The sequence below is a fragment of the Elgaria multicarinata genome, chromosome 1, assembly GCF_023053635.1.
Source record: "Elgaria multicarinata webbii isolate HBS135686 ecotype San Diego chromosome 1, rElgMul1.1.pri, whole genome shotgun sequence".
Lineage (NCBI taxonomy): Eukaryota > Metazoa > Chordata > Lepidosauria > Squamata > Anguidae > Elgaria > Elgaria multicarinata.
In genome coordinates this window covers 43,676,876-43,695,657 of record NC_086171.1, presented here as the reverse complement: position 1 = coordinate 43,695,657, position 18,782 = coordinate 43,676,876, and the positions used below count along the sequence as shown (strand labels likewise).

General features: G+C 37.5%; 1 protein-coding gene across 3 annotated transcripts in view; it reads left to right on the top strand.

Annotated features, from left to right (window-relative positions):
• The window catches only part of CDK14 (cyclin dependent kinase 14), a 273,801-nt gene that overhangs the window by 65,443 nt on the left and 189,576 nt on the right, over nt 1-18,782 (top strand). For 2 of the 3 annotated variants that reach the window (XM_063127120.1, XM_063127135.1), the window contains one exon: nt 17,867-18,112. In XM_063127120.1, the coding sequence (XP_062983190.1) occupies nt 17,867-18,112 (246 nt within the window). Of the gene's footprint in view, nt 1-321; nt 612-17,866; nt 18,113-18,782 lie in introns of those variants that run through there. The other variant, XM_063127127.1, reaches the window with a different exon arrangement.

The following is an 18,782-nucleotide window of genomic DNA, read 5'->3' as shown; positions in this document are numbered from 1 at the left end:
GTCACCCTTTGCAGGCTTTTTATTCTGATACTGGAGAAATAACTGAATTGGCCATCATTAGTTGCACTCGTTCATTAATTCTCTCATGACATTTTAAAAATTCATCAAGGTACCTATTTTGGCCCCAGTGAAGCAGTCCTGTGTTGTGGGTTTTTGGCGTTAGGGATATTATTCCTCGATGCTGGAAACCACCTAGACAGCATATGCATACTGGCTGCAATGCTGCTGCAGAGCCTGAGTAGAATGTCTTCCTGGGAACTCCACAGGCAAGTCCATCACATTTGCTTTTTAAAAAACCTTCCTTCCGTTATCCCTGTGCTGCTGCTGAAATTTAGCCAGAGAAATCTCCTTCCTTGATGATCATCGGCATCTTCTACCTTGCAACTCTGCTGAGAATATCCTGCCTTGAGGGATTTCTTTGTTTTTCTGCTTATGATTTCCCCCTTTCTTAGCTGTAGTACAGCCGTGCCATTTCAGCTTGCTAGTGCAGAAAGATGTTGTGAATTCAGTTGCTGTGAATGAGCCTGGCCTGATTTGCAAACACGAATGTTCCTAGAGACATGCTAAAGAGTCGCAGGTGAACCTAACCTGATCCATTCTGCAACAAAACGGTAAGGTTCTGTTTGTTTTTAAAATAACGAGATGAATTGAATTCCAGGCTGTCTTACTCAACATGAGCCCCTGGTTATCACATGCTTGCAACTTGAGCACTATTCATTCTATGTGCATGCTGGGCTTTCTATTTTCTTTTTAAATGCTTAAAATATAGTGACTTGCTCAGAATGACCCAGGAGACTGTATACCCACCTAAGATGCCCTGGAGGTTTATCAAAAAATCACCTCTGCGCTGTGAAAATAGATGGGGAACGTTTTAAGAGATGTATTTCTTGCTTATAGCTTTCTTTCCTAGTGTGTTTTATTAGTGTATAAAGAGAATGCTATAGACAATTTTGCTCATATATGCTTGGCTGACTGCCCTCCGGGACAAGTGGATGAAGGACGTGACCAATCACTTCTTCATCACTGCAAACAAGTCTGTGTCATGCTGGATCTAGATGGAATAAATGGATTCAGTAAATTAGAGGCTTCCCTTAATGTGGAGGGAGGAAAGGCATCTACTATGCTGAAATGAACCCTGAAAGAAATGACAAACAGTATGAGTGAGGTCAGCGAAATTTTTCAGTTCTTTACTTGTGTGCTGGCTGTATATTGATGATCTAAAAGATTTTAAATGACTGCATGAAAAGACCTAGCAGCAATTTAGATCTTAGTGCAATACTTCAGCATGTAGGAAAGCTTTGGCTGGTGCATGTTACATTTAAAGAGTACATTAAAACCCAGTAATGACCACTACATGACAGACAGCATGCAAACTGCACATGGGCATCGGAACAGACTGGCAAATGTGTTGCAGCACGAAATGAGCCATGAACTTCATCTTAGCTGAAATGTGATGGATCTGCTTCTCACCCAGCTCTCCTGCATTAATGCTGTAGTTTGATTGCATGGAGTAAATTAGAGGAGCTCTGAAGATGCATTAAGAAACCGTCCTTTTACAGTTACGCTTTTTCTTTGAAACATCAAACTGAGTTTAGTATATAGTGACATGAAGAAGGCTCTCAATATCTGTATGATGCAGATGGCAATGGATACTACCTGTAGAAATGGCATGAGAAATTTACAGCCATATTTAATAATGTAGCAACATATTAACACCTCCTTGTTTCATGTATGGCTAGCAGAAAATTATATCCTTATTTTCCCTGCACCTTCATTCTTAAGCACATTATTTGGCAACAACTTCCATTGAAACCAGAGACTTTTCCCAAGGAATATATCTAGGTTCAGGCCATAAGTCACACTGTAGGAGCTCTTCATATAGAAGAGGAAAGTTAGGCCTGTGTGAAATGTATTACAAATGCATTTTCTTTAAATGTGAGTGACAGGAGCTGCCTTCTTTCCACACACTTAAGCCATGAATTTACATTTTGATAGAAATGGAAGCTGTGTGTCACTTTGGACCAGGAAGGCTAATCACATGAATTTCTAGTGAAATAATTACATTTGCTACATATGGCTCCGGAATGATATTTTCTTTGCTTATGATACGAAATGTCTTATCCACGCACAACATATATTCCGGGTGTCCTTAAAGTTTCAATAGAAGCTGCTCATTTGCATTTACTTCCATTGATTTAAAGATGGGATGTGAATGTTGTGCATCTGCTTATGAAGAGTATTTTAAAAAGGGAAGGTACTTGCTGAATTGTGGGTATGGCTTCTTGGCTCTAGAGTTAGAAAGATGAGCCTCACTGCATTCCTGGGTTTCCTGAATGAATATGGCTGTTCTTATCCACATGTAGAGAATGAAAACAGGATTTCTATTGTCTACAAGTATGATTTATTATTGTTAAATGGCACTTCTGTGAACACTAATGAATGAATAAAAGGCGAAATGTCTATATTATCTCTAAACCTGAACTACTACAGTGCACTAAGATACGCATTGGAGGTTTTGCTTGTGTAACTGCCAGTAAAATGAGTTAGAGATGGGAGCTTCTTGGTGGTGGCCCCAGTTATGGAACTCCCTCCAGATTAACATTCATTTGGCCCTTTCAGGGTAGACCTATAAGAGGGTTTTAAACTTAACGTTTATTGCTTTATTTGTTTAAGAGAATTGATGGACTAAGAAGTTTTCTTATATCTATTTGTTGTTCACTTACTTGATTCACTAAATATACCATTGTTTCATTCATTTTGTGTATGACTTCATGAATACTTGAAATAAATAAAATGTTCCGTCGGTAGTACAGTCCCGATTTCTTCTCACAGGTTTCTGTTCTGTGATTAGAATTGTTCTCTCATGCTGCTGGAAGAGAGCTAATGGCTGTAATAGCTAAGGTGTGGGAAATCCAGGTTCAGATTTCCATTCAGCTACAGAATTCACAAGTTGGTCATGTGGCTCAGCACAGGCACACACATAAATTGGGCTGTAGGTGTAGGATGTGTTGCACACGATTAAGCATGATTTTGCCTGATGTTCTGATTTCTCAAAGCAAGGTTAGAAACATCTAGGTTCATTTTTAGCCCAGGTGAGATGGGAATTCAAACACAAGGGGAGAACTGAGTGTGCGATCTCATGTCCTGCTCTTAATCCCTAAACTGTAGTTTATTTTATGTCTGCGTCAGGGCAGCCATCTCCCCTCAACAGTTTTTACGTACTTCATAGTGGTTGTGATGGTGTCAAGACTAAAATGCTAATCTGAACTCTTGGAGGTAGGTTAGGATAGAAATGATTTTTTAAATTCTCCCCTACCCCCAAGTAATTCTTCAGGCTCTCAAAAGAAACACTGGACATAATTTAGGCATATCCCATCTCCTAAAAATTCTTCTATCTAGTGACTCTAGGGCATGCTGGAATTCTTCTGGTTCCTCCAGTCCTTGTTCTTTTGATCACCTGAAAAAGTAAGATAAAGCAAGGATGTATTCCATTCAGTGATATTTCATGGGAAACTCGTGTCTTCACAGATTCTGTGAAGGCTAGTTGTGTAGTTAATGAGGGCTGGGTTTCTGGCAAGTAAACACGATGAATTTGTTGTCTATGGGACACAAATTCTGCTACAAAAGCAGAATCTATGTTTGCCCTTCTTGAGACATTTAAAAATATATCCTAGATCCTAGTTTCGGGAAATGCAGCACCACTGCAGTGGGAGGGGGGTTGTACTGTTGCTTTGCAGTTTTCCAAGCAATGGTTTCCACCAAGGTCTTCAAGCAAGAGTGTCCATTCAAGCAGTCAAACGTCTGCCTAGAATTGTGTTGAAAGAAGGTTCTGCAGTTCGTTCCTCATGTGTTCCCTGCCATGAAAAAGCAATGCTTTTTAGACCTCCTGGAGACCAGAAAATTGATAGTGCGCAGCAAAGGCTTTTTGATTGTTCTGCAGTACAAATACTCGTGCTATTCATTGCTTGTGTTTGACTGAAGTATAGCAACAGTGAGTCATGGCATGTCAATGGTTTCCAGCTCTCACAGGTAGCAGATTACCGCTTTTAAAGAGAATCTTTTTGCTGAGTGCCAGCTGGCAGTGCAATTCCTACAGGGTTTGTAGCTCACAACACACTTTGTCCCTTTTAAACCAGGTTTTTCAACCTCTTTCTACGTCAACTGAGCTCCAAAAAATAATAATACCCAGAATGGTAATTTTTTTCTTTTCAATTAAAGGGTTATGGGATTGTTGTTGGACGTGGTGAGCAAATATTCATTTTCGGATCAAATTTTAGAGTGCATATTCTGTCATGCTGCTTGAAATGATGTGTGATTATTTTGTTGGCTGTTGTACTTAAAAAATTCTGGAATAGTTTTCTTAATTAGACTGTCTCTGTAATTCAGATCATCCAGTTCTCATTTAGCACACTAAACTTCATTTTAAACAATATTGTTTCTATTGCTTTTCAATAGACATATAGTCTCAAAACCAATCACTTCCCCAGCCAATCATTAAATTTCCCCTCCCACCATTAATGCAGACTTTATAGTAGATTTTACCCTGATGTGAATGCTACATATTGGGTTCACACGATCATGGTGGCTTCTTTCCCCCGTCCAGCACATGCTGCTTGGCTTGCCATTCCCCTTTTACCGTCACCGCGGCATGGTTGACCGTGTCATCCAAACCTGATGAGGTTTAAAAGCCACCCCACAATCCATGGATTGTTGCAAGTGTTATGGGGGGTGGAAGCCAACCCTGTTGTGCACCTTGCTGGATTCGGACAGCATGGCTATCTGCAATGTGGCGAGGGTAATTAGAGAAATGGCAGGTATGCGAGTGGCATGCATGGGGGCCGGAAAAAGAAGCCACCGTGGCTTCTTTTCCTCCACTGATTGTCTGAACCCAGTCAGTATAAAGTAAGGAGACTGACCCACTGCAGTTTCTTTGACAGAATCTGGCTAGAGCTAATGGATGCCATTCTGTCCTATATAATTGTCCAAGATTTTTTTTAAAAGGTGCTTTTAAAAATGGTGGTCCTACTATTGGATTCTTTCCTAGAAAGCTGAAGTAGCTTTCCAATTGTCCTTTAGCCGCAAAATTTCACAAACACTGATTCTAAAAATATTTCTGGGATCTCCTTTGTCATCCTGTTGCCCTTTGGAAACTCTCTTTATCAACATTCTTTAGAAGTTCCTTCTTTCTGAAATGTCAGTTATCCACCTCTCTCAAAAAACTAGAACCGGGATCATACCTTGAAGCTGATTGGTGGGAGATTCAGAACAGATAAAAGGAAGTGCTTCTTCACAGCACATAGTTAAATTATGGAATTCTCTATCACAGGATGTAGTGATGGCTTTAAAAAGGAGTTGGATAAATTCATGAAGGAGAAGGCTATCTATGGTTACTAGTCTTGATAGCTGTGTGCTATCTCCAGTATCAGAGGCAGTAAGCCTGTATACACTAGTTGCTGGGGAACATGGTTGGGAGAGTGCTGTTGCACTTGTGTTCTGGTTCTGGCTTCCGGGTCAACAGCTGGTTGGCCACTGTGTGAACAGAATGCTGGACTAGATAGACCCTTGGTCTGATCCTGCATGGCTCTTCTTATTTCTTATGAACTCCTCTTGCACTGGCTGTGCCCCTAGAATCTGAACACAATGCTGACCCATTTTAGTAGGGGAGATGATGGATAATAATGCTTCAAACAGTACTCTTTTATATTGAAAGGACTATATAAAAATTGATAGTGTGCAATATCAAAATTGTAAGTAAAAGTCCTGTGTTTCAACTGGAAGCTCAGGTCAAGAACCTATTCAGTATAAAAATGCTGTAAATAATAAATAAACTTTGAACATCAAGAATTCAACGTTCTGACTAGTATTTGTTATTCAGCTGCTACTATAGATTAACCATCTCCTAGGTAGTATACAGTTTTGTACTGAAGTATAAAACTTCCTTAGCTTTTGAGCAGTAACCATCCATACAAACCCCAGATTCTTATGCAACATTATTGAATGATGAGTGAACTTTGCTATCTTGGAAACAGACTGTGTGGGTTGAGCTGTGAATTTACACAGTTGCAGTTGAAAATGCTTGACCTCTGAAGCAAATTTAGGTTCTGCTGCTATCATCCTAATACTAAATATCACTGCTCACAATGCCGTGTGATGTGTGAAGTTACAGCCGCAGCAAATCCCTTTTTAAGTATCAGCATGTGATTTAGATATGTAAGCTGCCTTATATGAGTTAAACCACTTACCCATGTAGAATAGTAATGACTATCCTGACTAGCAGTCACTGTTTGGGTTTGCACAACATGCTAACCCAACCAGTGTGAGTTGTTATTGAACTGTGAGTTATCATGTTGTCTGAACGCAGTGTGTTTTCTAGAGGGCGGGTTATGTTGTCTGAATGCAGTACTTTTTCCGCAGGGTGGGTTATCATATTGTGTAAACACAGCATGTTTTCTGCAGGGTTGCTCATTAACCATGCAGCATGGCTTGCTGACCACCTTGAACAACCCAAGAACAAGCCATGGGTTCTCAAGGTGGCATGTTTAAGGAAAATAAAACACACTGCATGCTTAACAAGCTACCCTGAAGAAAACATGCTGTGTTCAGACAACAAGTTAAATCACCTTGCAGAAAATGTGCTTTCAGGCAGTAATCTTTTTCAATCTAGCTATTGAGATCTGTAAATAGATCTGACAGAGAATAACCTGAGAATTTCTACATGCACCTTGTCCTTGGGGTTCCCCCACCAAATGTGGTGAGGTGGGTGGCTACCAGAGAGGGACATTTCAGTGGTGGTACCCCGTTTGTGGGATGTTCTCCTCAGAAAGGGTAATGTTGCAGTATTTCTGGTGCCAGGTGAAGACCTTTTTTATTCCCCCAGGCATTTTAAGAATTGCATTTACTTCTATTCTGCTGGTGGTTTTAATTTGGTTTTATAACGTTGTAATTGTTTTACTTTTTTGCAGCTGGCTTTATCTTGCTTTTATTCTGCACTGTTTTTATTTTTGTTTTAATGTTTGTACTGCATGTTTTTAATGTATTTACACCACTTTGGTGTATTTACACCAATTTGGTTATTGAGTGGTTTAAAAAGTACGGTGAATGAATAAATAAATGTAAAGAATGTACTATACAAATTGCTTCTGCATCTCCATTTGTTGATATAGTAGGCCTTTATTTGGCTATTAGAGTTCCTGGGTGAAAGGGATTATTACCTCAGTTTAAAAAAAAGATCCAATGTTCTGGTAGAGATCTGCAACTAAATAAGGGTGGGGAGCGGGCTTCAGCTGGATTCTGGACACAATATAATTGTGCTTGATGGAGGTAGAACACATACCTCATCTTGCTAGCCCTCCTTTACAAGTATCAGAAATTGAAACATTTCCCCCCACCCCCTGTTTATTTAGTTTCCCCTATTGGCGTTCTAGTGCGCTCTTGCAGAAAGGCGATATTAAAAAGAAAATGTTTTTGTTTTCCATGGGAGAAAAAAAATGAAAAAGCTGCCAAGAAGTTGGCAAATGTTCTTGCTATGTTTTATTTAGCTTTTCTACAAGAATGCATAAAGTATGGAAGAATAATTAGATGCCTGATTTCTCTGAATTTGTGCTTGTTTTCTTGCAAGTTCCAAAAATTTACCTTAATGTAATGATTTCTTTCCTATTTGTATCCATCATTGCTAAGAATGCGAATTCCAGGAGTTAGAGTAGGCTCAATAAACCAATAGCATATAAGGTAATTTCCTATATTCATTACTGCAGTGTATTTATTGCTAAAGTGGTTAGAACCAAGCAGAAATGTAGGTGCACATAACAGTTGGCCTGTGAATGGAATCCTGTGCTAAAAGAAGTTAGAGATGAGGAAGGAAGGGTATTGCTTTTTTGGAGGTTAGGAAATGTCAGAAACTGCTTAAACTATTTTTTCCTGTGTTTAGACATACTTTATTGACTTACTGAATTGCTATACCGCCCAAAAGCTGAAACTCTCTTGGTTCACAAAAATTAAAACCATAAAATGCAATTTAAGTATAAAATGTAAACCACAATATATAAAACCACAATATAAACATGCAACCAGAACAGCAATGCAGAGATTTAAAATACAGATTTAAAACAACAAGTTAAAAGACTAGAATGGTAAAACATTAAAATACTGGGAAAATAAGAAAATCTTTGCCTGGCGTCGGAAAGAGTATAACATAGGTGCCAGGTGAACCTCTCTGAGAAGCTCATTCCACAGCTCGGGTGCCACAGCAGAAAAGGCCTACCTCCTGGTAGCCCTTTGGCAGGGGCTCATGAAAAAGGGCATTAGCAAAAGGTATTCTATATGGTTCTTCTTTTTTTCTGCTGCCAGATAGCAAAGAACAAGAGACTAAAGAGAGAAGCACATTTAAGGCAAGGAAGTACTATAAATGGTAAAATTCCACTTCCAACAAGGAATTAAGACACTGTAAATTATATTTCTTGAGCCTTATTTGGTTAAATCTAACGACTACTGAAAGGAATTTGTTAGTTAATCTTTATTAGGGTAATAGTTAATCTTTATTAAATAGCCCTTTAGATGCAGCCCACTTGCATCTTGAAGACTAACTGAAAGCTTTTATTCAAAGAGCATTGACTACTGAAGTTCACTGTCTTTCAGTGCAATAATTTCAGTTTGTTTTCAAGGTATAACTGGACTAAGTGCCTGATTCTAATGTTTGATTCAGGTAGGTTGCATGAAAGTAAATACATAATTGCTCCTTTTCATACCATGTGTTCTATTTACAAATATAAAGCACAGCATATTGGGAGCACATAGGCATTCCTACATAGCACAACTAATCCGCAAAGAGCTGTACCCAAAGATTGCACTCTTTAAATTCAAAGATCAACCCGGCTCCAGTCTGTCTAATCTGATGCCTTCCCTTAACTGGAGTGTGTCTTCTCCAATCTGAACAGGCATTGCATTCCAAAAGATTCTCAGCTATCAGGAACACATCTGACATTGATGAAATGTCAATTGATCATTCTGGACTATTTTTCAACCATCAGCCTCATAAAGAATGGTCTTCCACCAACTATAACAAGAGTTTATATGTTTTCCAAAATAGTGGTGAATAAATGGTTTTGGGTGCAATCCTATGCATGTTTAGACAGAAAAAAGTCCTACAATTCCCAGCATCCCCCAGCCAGCCATTTCTAAACACACATGGGATTGCAACCCTTTCTAATTGGTTCTAATCTTCTGAGTTAGGGTGATCCCATTTTAAACGCACAATGAAGGGGAAGGAGGAAAAGGAGCATACGGGCTGCTGATATTTTCCTTGGGAATGATCTGAGTCAAAGTTTTGTTTGAATAGAGCCTTACTATCGATGAGTGCTACAAATATGGATGAGAGAGTTACATGTTTATGTGCAAGCTGTGTGTTGGACAACAATCCAAGCTATGTGACCAAGCAGACTTCTAAGCAGCAAACTTCTAGTAAATGTTGATATACTGTCCAGTTAGGTTCCTGAAGTTCTTCATAGTGTTTGTGCAAGGTATATACACGCATATGCTCTTGCATGTTTTGGTTTCTTTGTGTGTCTAATGATAGAATCTCTGAAATAGAATTTTTTAAAAAATGACTTGAACTCTATTTGGGTGTTCATTTCATATTAGTAATAATCATGTGAATGGGTGCTAAGTTAGATGCTGGATGGCTCCATGCCCCACCCTTCCCTTATTGTGGGGTGGACATCTTAAGAGGTGACCCTGCTGAATGTGTGTGATTGGGAGTCCTGCTCAATCAAGGGGTCCAATCTTAGTGTCAATCTCTATGCATGTTACAGGTTCCCATCTGTAGATGTCTCTTCCCACTCAAACATATGGAGGGCAGAGCCCTCTCCCTTTCCATGCAGTTGTTAATAGTGGGAGGAGGATTTTATACAGAAAAGATATTGTACTGGAAAGTCTTTAATATTCACTGCTATACATGGTCTTCTAAATTATCTATCTACCTCTTGGAAATTTACAAATCATCAGGAAAAATGGATTCTCCACACCCTTTTGGCTTCTAAAAGTCTGATGTTACAACATAGGGAGGATAAATGCTTACCTCCTATAATGCAATGAGTTGAGGCCTTTACAACGCTTTCAGTATTTGAACGTATAGTGTATAGAAAACACCTTCAAATGGGTACTTTTATTGAAGCTTATCTATAACTTCTAGAAGGTTGTATTTTCATGCATATGCATTTCATATGTATCAATTGATATAGATATATACAAGTGTGTGTGTATTATTATTTTGTTGAACTTTCACAATAAAAAAACACATTGTCAAGTGAATTCCTGAATTAGGCTAGTGACTTTATGAAATAACCATCAGATGAGCTGTTTAAACTATATGTATAGTAAACTACAAATTTGTTGTAGTTCAGAAATCCATGGATATGTGTTAAGAAGATTGAATTATAGATCCACGTAGATAATTTTAACAGTGAATTTTTATTTTTTTGCAAAATATAAATATTTACACTTTCTCCCACAGACTAATAATATTAATAGTATTATATCAGACTACAAATGTACATATAGTGGTCTTGAGATACTGCACAGAGTGTATAATATAGGATGTAAGATAATAGATTTTTTATTTCATTTCTAATTTCAAGGCTGTTCAACATGCTTTATTCTACCAATTTAAGTGACACTGAATGAAGTGTATTTGGGCAGTCAAAATGCATACAGTTTAGTGTAATGTGGAGCATTTTGAGACCACAGCACAAACACTAAATGCCACATCAGTTATAAGAACGTCTCTCTTGTTTCTCAAACAAAATGTTACTTGCACATGTCCAAATATACAAAATAAGCTCCTAATTGAGGCATCAGTACAATTCAGTTTAGTTCCCAGTGTGTGAAGGCCTAGTGCAAGGTGACACAAGATACCATATACACCAGAAACACGCGGGCTCCTGTGGGTTGGGATTCTAGGGTCTTATTACTTCACAGATTTATTATACATTTATTAGAACTTACTGGCTCTTATTTATTTATTACATATTTATACTGTCCAACAGCCAAGGTTGTCTGGGCATTTTACAATTAAAACCATAATATACAAAAACTAAGATTTAAAACTTTTTTTAAAAAAAGTCAGATAAAACCAGAATAAGTTATGGTCCAGCGAAAGCTTGTCTAAAAAGATATGTTTTCAGGAGGCATTTGAAGAATGTTACATTTCCATCTCCCAAACCGCACAAGGGAGGATTTTCCAGTGAGTGGGTGCCACTACAGAGAAGGTCCTCTTGATGTACTGAAGTATAGAATTTTATTGGCCTGCTCCCATGCATGAGGGCAAAAAAGATTATATCCTGGTTTTCAGTCAAATTACCCACAAGATCCTAAATTTCATTCTCTTGATTTAGGATGTCTTGTTTGACAGTTTAATTATTTATATGCTACAAATTTTAGATCTTGGATTGTCTTCTATTACAAAAAATTACCCAGCCAAGTTTGGTTCTTTTTTCCCTTTTTAAAAAATGGGCCTGGTGTTTGCTTTAATCATTAAATAAATAAATTTATTTAAAGAATGAATCTTTGTCTGAACATAATTTGTGGCACAAAGGTAAAAGTCTATGTCTAGAAGCTGAAGGAGGTATATATTGTTACTTGGCATATGTAGTTTTGAATAAGATGAGAAAAATGTCCATGCTTGTAATGTATTAATCTTTGAAAGGAATGCATGCTGTCATACCATGTGTTAAATCAAAGTGTTTTTCATTTGTTTGTACTTGTAAATGGGTGTGGCTTCCACACAGAATATAATTTCTTAAACTTTTTTGAAGCTTTGTATAGACTGTCAAGTGCTTCAGCTTAGCAGACCAGCCACACAACTCAGTAGTTGTACTGGAACAACTATACATCTCCAGAATAACTAACTCATGAGTTGTGGTAGCACATGTGAAATCATATATCAAAGAGTGACAATGACCCTGTGTGAGATTCCTGCTTGTATATTTCACAACTTAGAAGTAGACCACTTAATATGCATAAGCCATTGTATGTAGTATTTATCACTTTGCTGTACCAGCTACATTCTATTGCTAAAACTGAGCTATCAATCAGAAATCTGTGACTCTAAGCTTACTTTTGCCATGAACTCATTAGGTGACTTTAGGCAAGCCACTGCCTCACTCAGTGCCTCCCCTCAATATGTAATATGTGGAATAATAATACAGACTTAATTTACAGGGCTGTTTGTTAGTAGTACAACTGGATAATGCATGTAAAACACTTTGAATATTTGAAAGTGCTATACAAATGTTGTTGTTGTTAAAGTAATCTATTAATTTCCTGAAGTGTTTTACAGGGCACTTACAGGGTAATGAGAGAGTAAAACACAAGTGATCCTTTGCCACTCGACAGTCAGGAAAAAGTCTGTGTGCTTTCTTTTATGTCTGAGTATTATATATTTATGTATTAAATGTTGGACTTATTATTTCCCCACCTTCCCTTTCTCTATGTCTCTTGTCCAATATTATTTATTTAGGCTGCAATCGTATATACATGTGCCTGGGACTATATCCCACTGAACTCCCTAGGACTGGCTTCTGAGTAGACCTGCCTAGGATTGCATTGTACCAGAATTTGTTGGCTGCTCTACAGCCAGCATACTCAGTTCAAAACTGCTTAAAAAGCTTAAACCCAGTATAGAAAATACAGTGAAACAGCAAACAACTGTAGTAAAATTCTGACATAAAACAGATGTAAATAAAACCAGCAGTTCTAAAAGATATACTAATAAAACCAGCAGTTCTAAAAGATAATATTGCTACTTGCCCTGAGTCGTAGTGGTAGATGGTCTGCACACTGAAATATGTACCTCTCTGTTGCATGGACCAGCAGTAGGACATTCTTACTGGCTGTTAAGTATTCATTTGGAGATATGTCACTTATATTAACTTAGAAAACTAACTTAGAAAAATACAACTAAATTGGAAAAATAAACCACTCTTGTAATATCATGACCTACGTTCGCAAAGTTCACATAACACAACAACCACTGAGTGGAGATTGCAATGCAGCCTGGTGCCTGTGGCATGTCATCCAAACCAGATCAGATCAAAACAGGGCTATAGTCCTGTGATCCCAATTCAGCCCTCCAATGTTCTCCAGATGGCCATATTCCCTTTCCCCCAACATGCTGGTATTGGACTTGACCCTTTCGCCCAACACACTTTCACTTTTAGCCTCACCTATCAATGTAATGCTGCCCCTGAGAGCTTGAAAATGGAATTTAGTCCTCAGGCTGAAAGAGTTTCAACATGCCTGCATTAATACAGCCACATAATGTATCCACTGGAGATGATGGAGTGAAGAGGAGCATTTGTTGGCAGGAGATCTGCAATTGTATCATTCAGTTAGCAAAGAAGGTCTTAGTTTAAGTGTAATCTGCCTCTGTGTTCTATATAAGGAAAGGCTGCAAAGGAATAACCTCAACTTCAGAGTCATTGGTGTGCCTTCCCATGCACATATTATGCCTCTGCTAAAGGATCTACATTAGCTGCCAGACTGCTACCAAACTTGGTTTAAGGTTGGGTTAATATACAAAGCTCTATACAATTCAGGACCAGGATACCTGGAAAAAAGTTTTCCCCTATACCATCTCCCAGGCCATTGCAATCTTCAAGGAAGGCCCCGTTTTCCATGCCATGGCCTACACATTTTCATTTCGCTATGACACAGACAGGCCTTCTCTGGAGTGGCGCCCACTCTGTAGAATGATCTCCCCTTTGAAGTACATCCATCTTCAATGTTGGCATGTTTTAGGTGTTTATTTAAAACACATTTGCTTTAGCTTTCTTCCAGCCTAGAGCTGTACCAACTTCATGTGTGTGAGTTTGTGTGGTCATTTTTGTTTGTTTGTTTTTGTTCTTTTGTAAACCCCATTGGGATTTGTTTCTAGTGAGAGGCGATATATAAATATTGTTAATAAATATATAAGACTCTAAGGAATAGTCCTTTGAAAGCAGGATTGTTCTGTAATGTAACTTACAACCCTGTGTGAAAGCCCAGTTTGGACAGATGACATTTTTTCTTTTTTCATCTTCAAAAAATAGAACTTAGTCCTAAATTGCCCTTTTTCTGGCTGTTGACTAACATGGTGTACACAGTTCATTGACTACACTTTTGTACAGCTCATTCAAAGTTTTTGCAAAGAGAACGGAAAAATTTTTGCCCTTTGAAAGTCGGCAAGATCATGTCACATGAAAAGTGTAAAAATAGGGAGTTTGTCATTCCTCAAACATTTTGTTCCGGAGTTCAAAACACTATGCATCCCAAGAGTCAATGATCTTTTGATACTATGCATAGAAATCTTGTGACCATAAATAGATTTTTGCCAGTCCAATGATAAAACAGTTTTAGGCATTTGGTTGCCAGTACTTCTATCCATAGTCATCTACTCAAAAGTTCCCCATGGAATAGATTCTTTGGCACTAGCTCTCATCCTAATAAGAATTACAATAGTAGGTGGTTTCCATGAATGCAGCATGTTATTAGGCTATTCCTGGGTTTGGACCCTCTTTGCACATCTTCTGGGAGCAAGGAATTTTACATACTTAAAGCTGTTGTACATGCTTTTCTGTTTTGAAATCTACTTTCTTACCCAGGATTGTTGGCTAGGGTTTGACATATGTTCATTGCAAAATATGTTCTTAATCTGGATACTTTCAAATCTTTCCATAGACGAAGTTGTGGAAATAATAATGTCACTTTGTGTTTCATTTTAATCAAAACATCGATTTTATGAAAAAATTCATTGTAGGCAATATTGCGTCATGGGTGTTTGTCATATGTGGAAGGAAAGAGATGTTTGCCTTGCATACCATCTCAAACTATTGCTGAACCAGATAAAAAACTATGACAGTAGATACTTTACAAAATTATTTCTCTTGTGAGGAAGGATAACCTCTCCAGAATAAATTGTAATCAAGATTCAAAGTAAAGCTAATCATGGAAATATTCTGTGTGCTGTCTTGTCAGTTTTTAAAATAATAAACAGTTAAGGTGTATTCGCAATGTAAACACTTTACCTTATCCTATATCTTGAATATCAACAAAGGGAAGAATAGCATCTTTGCAGCTAAGAAATACATCCATACATATAGGGTATGGATTTAGTCAAATTTAAAGTAGAAATGTTGAAAACATTCGATATAAAGTTGGCATTGGGATGTATTTCATTGGGTCTGATCTAAGTGGCTAAATTTGAATCCAACCCGTATTACACAATTTTACACAATATGCTAATATTTGGCCCAACTGGATTCTCTGTTGCAGGTTATACTGATAGAAGAAATTTTACCTGTGCAGTATTATAATTTTCTTAGATAAAATGTAGTTAGTTAAATTAATCTGTGATTCAGCTTTAAATCTCAAAATTAATGCAGAATCAAGACACTACATCTCATAATTGTTGCAGAATTTGACTAAAAGACATGAAGTTGTGGAATTCAGCTTTAATGCGTAACATTGCAAGTCTAAGTAAAGTTACTCAGAAGTCAGCCCATTATACTCAAACTTCCTAAGTCAGTGTGCTTAAAATTGCACTGCAGAGCTTTTGGCTAGCCTGTTAGTAGAATTACATAAGGAGCTGCTGTACGCCTCTTAAGAGTTTAGGCTACTGTAAATTGGGTTTGATCTAGATTGTGTTAGTTGCACTTAGGTACCATTGAAATCATTATAAAAAGTTAGATGTGATTAATTTAAATCCCATTGATTTGAATAGAACCCGTGCTACTAACTTAATCTGGACCCAACTCATTTTTTCATTTGAATTCAATTTTTAAACCAGAGGCTTAGACCAAAGGTATGGTCTCTGATGTTGTTGACACATTTGCTTTTTAACAGGAATATATTTCAAATTTGGTGCTTTTGAATTTATTCTAGGACTTTTAAACTAATTTAGATTTAAACACCCATTGTTATACAAATATAATGCATCATACAGACATTTCTTTCCTATTGCATTGCAAACTAAGCTTTTTTGGTGAGAGGTTTTCTGGCTGTTTTGTGAGACATTTTAGACCTATTGTATCCTGTATTTCCTAGACTTCCTCCAGTGATAAGGAGCATAAGTGATGGCTGGGATGGGGTAGTTTGTATTCAGACACTCAGTGCATTCATGTAGTAGTAAGAAGCTAATTGCTCAGAACTCTAACTACATAAAATACAGATGTCACAAACTACTGAAAAGTAATAGCTGTTGGTTTGAATGCATTGGCTTTTGGTGATCCGCTCAACTTGGGCCAGATCTACAGCAAACAGGATATAGCACTATGAAAGTGGCATATGGTATGTGTCATGGGCCCCAACAGTTGTCAGTGCACTTCAATACTGCTATAAAGCAGTAGTGTGGCTCCTGCCTCTTATATACTGGTTTCATACCGCTTTCATAATGCTATATCCTGCTTGCTGTAGATCTGGCCTTGGAAATGATTATCCAAATGTTCATTTTTAAAAAGTATTGCATCTCTACCGCCTACATGTGTGCTCTGGGATTGGTCCCTGCCCAGTCATACAGGAAGACAGCACCAGTTTTCCTTCCACATGACTGCTAACTGCTCGTTATTACGTAGGGACCTGGGAGCTTTGGAACTACCACTTAATATCCAGCCTATTACATTTGAATGAACTTTCCTGACTAAAAACAATTGAATTATATTAAATCAGGATGGGCACTGTAATGGATGATTTGCTTTTGGAAAGTATTTATCACTAGACATATACATGAAGGCATCACATTGAAGTAAATCATCCTAAGATGATTGCTTAGTAGTATCTGTGGTGTTAGGTCACAATTTTTCAGATACTCACTTCCCGCTGAAAATAACTCGGTGGATGAACCGAATAGTTATGTCTAATGACCCAGTCCAGGTTAGATCTGTATAAACAGGTAGCAGAATTACAATGAGACCTGTGAATTGATGTGCTTTATTGAGCTATTGAATATTGGACTCCAGTGTTGCAGGCTAGAATATGGATTTATCCATTTGATTTTTTTGAGTAGCCTAGCAGTAATTATACTATGTATGCACTGCTTTACAGCGCAATTGTATGCTACAATAGTTATCTGTAAATTAGCATAATGGATTTAATTTGGCCTCATCTAATTTTAAATGGAAATCAATACTGTGTGGCAGATATCGGTGGCTGGATGTTAAGGCTTAGTGATGTGGCATTGTTACAGACACTGGGCTGCTAAAGTTTTATGTAAGGCTTCTGTCAAGAGTTATAAAGTTTGTTTTTTAAAAAAACTTTAATGATTTTGCTTTTTATATTGTGTACTCTTTATTTTCTTTAATTTATTCCTTTTGAAACATAACAAATATACTCCTAAATTCTTTCTGGAAGTGTGTTGTTAAAGTTTAAATACTTATGTTACTTGAATTCTTATTATTTTTGAATTATAGAATAGTATGAGGTCAAACAACATGTTACTTTGCCAAATATGTGGTTCCAATTTCACATTTGATACAACAAGAAATTAAGGTTGAAGGAGAGTGTAGAGGGAGGATTTAGAAATGAAATGGGAGGGTGCTTGATCCCTCCTGTGCTTCCCGATTCTCGCCAGCATATACCTTACAGTAAAACCAGCTTGCTCTACAAGTGGGTTCACTTCATTAAAAATGGCTTGGATGTCTTTTACAGGGAAGATTGTTTTGGGATTGTTAAACATATCTTGCCTGCTGATTCCTTTTTTCTAAAAGCATTCCTAGTTCCTACATTTAGTGTGGAACAATTGGGGCTGGAAATGGTGTTTGCACCCCATAATAACTATATGGCCCTAAGCAATGGTACTTTATATACCATTATAATAGCCCATTTTCCTTTCTCCTCTTAGATATGTGTCACAAAGATGTCTACACGGAACTGCCAAGGAATGGATTCTGTGATCAAGCCCTTAGACACAATTCCAGAAGACAAAAAAGTCAGAGTTCAGAGGACACAGAGCACTTTTGATCCATTTGAGAAGCCAAATAATCAAGTGAAGAGGGTCCATTCAGAGAACAATGCCTGCATTAACTTCAAGACTTCATCTACTGGGAAGGAATCTCCTAAAATCAGACGGCATTCCAGTCCTAGTTCTGTAAGTCCAGACATGCCATATTTATCTCTAATAAATTCCCCGTCCATTTCAAATGTTTTGGTGCTTTTAATAGCAATACCATTGTATATAAAGTGGTATGCTGAGATTATTATATTTTAAAACTCCATGGTATTTCTGCTTTAATTATGAGCCTGTTTAAACTCGAAGGTAAACATGATCCAAAATGATTGAAAATATCTTTGTTGCAACCTTTTGAGTTGCAAAATCCGGAACAATTATGAATCCTTTCCATATTGCAGCATATCTAGCATGAAAAGTAAACCACTAGAAGATGCTTAGTTTGGGATAATATTAAAACTAGAAGATGTTTAGTTTGGGATAATATAAATTAGTAGTTTATTAATCTGTTTGATTAGTCAAGTTTGGGGTATTTTTCTCAAGTAGTTTATTAATCTAGTTTATTAATCAGTTTTCTTCTTGGAATTTCTTAGGAACTATATGCCATGGCTGCACATTGGGGGAGGTGCTAGTTTATTTCCAAACATTTGTGCTGCATTTCCATCAAAAAAAAAAAAACTTCCACAAGGAACAAGAAAATTAAGAATGCGGTATTCTTGTCTGAGGGTAGAAGTTCTACTAGGAGAGGGTTGGGTTGACAATGCTGAACCATAGTCAAACAGGGCGTTATGATCAAGCAAACATTCTCATA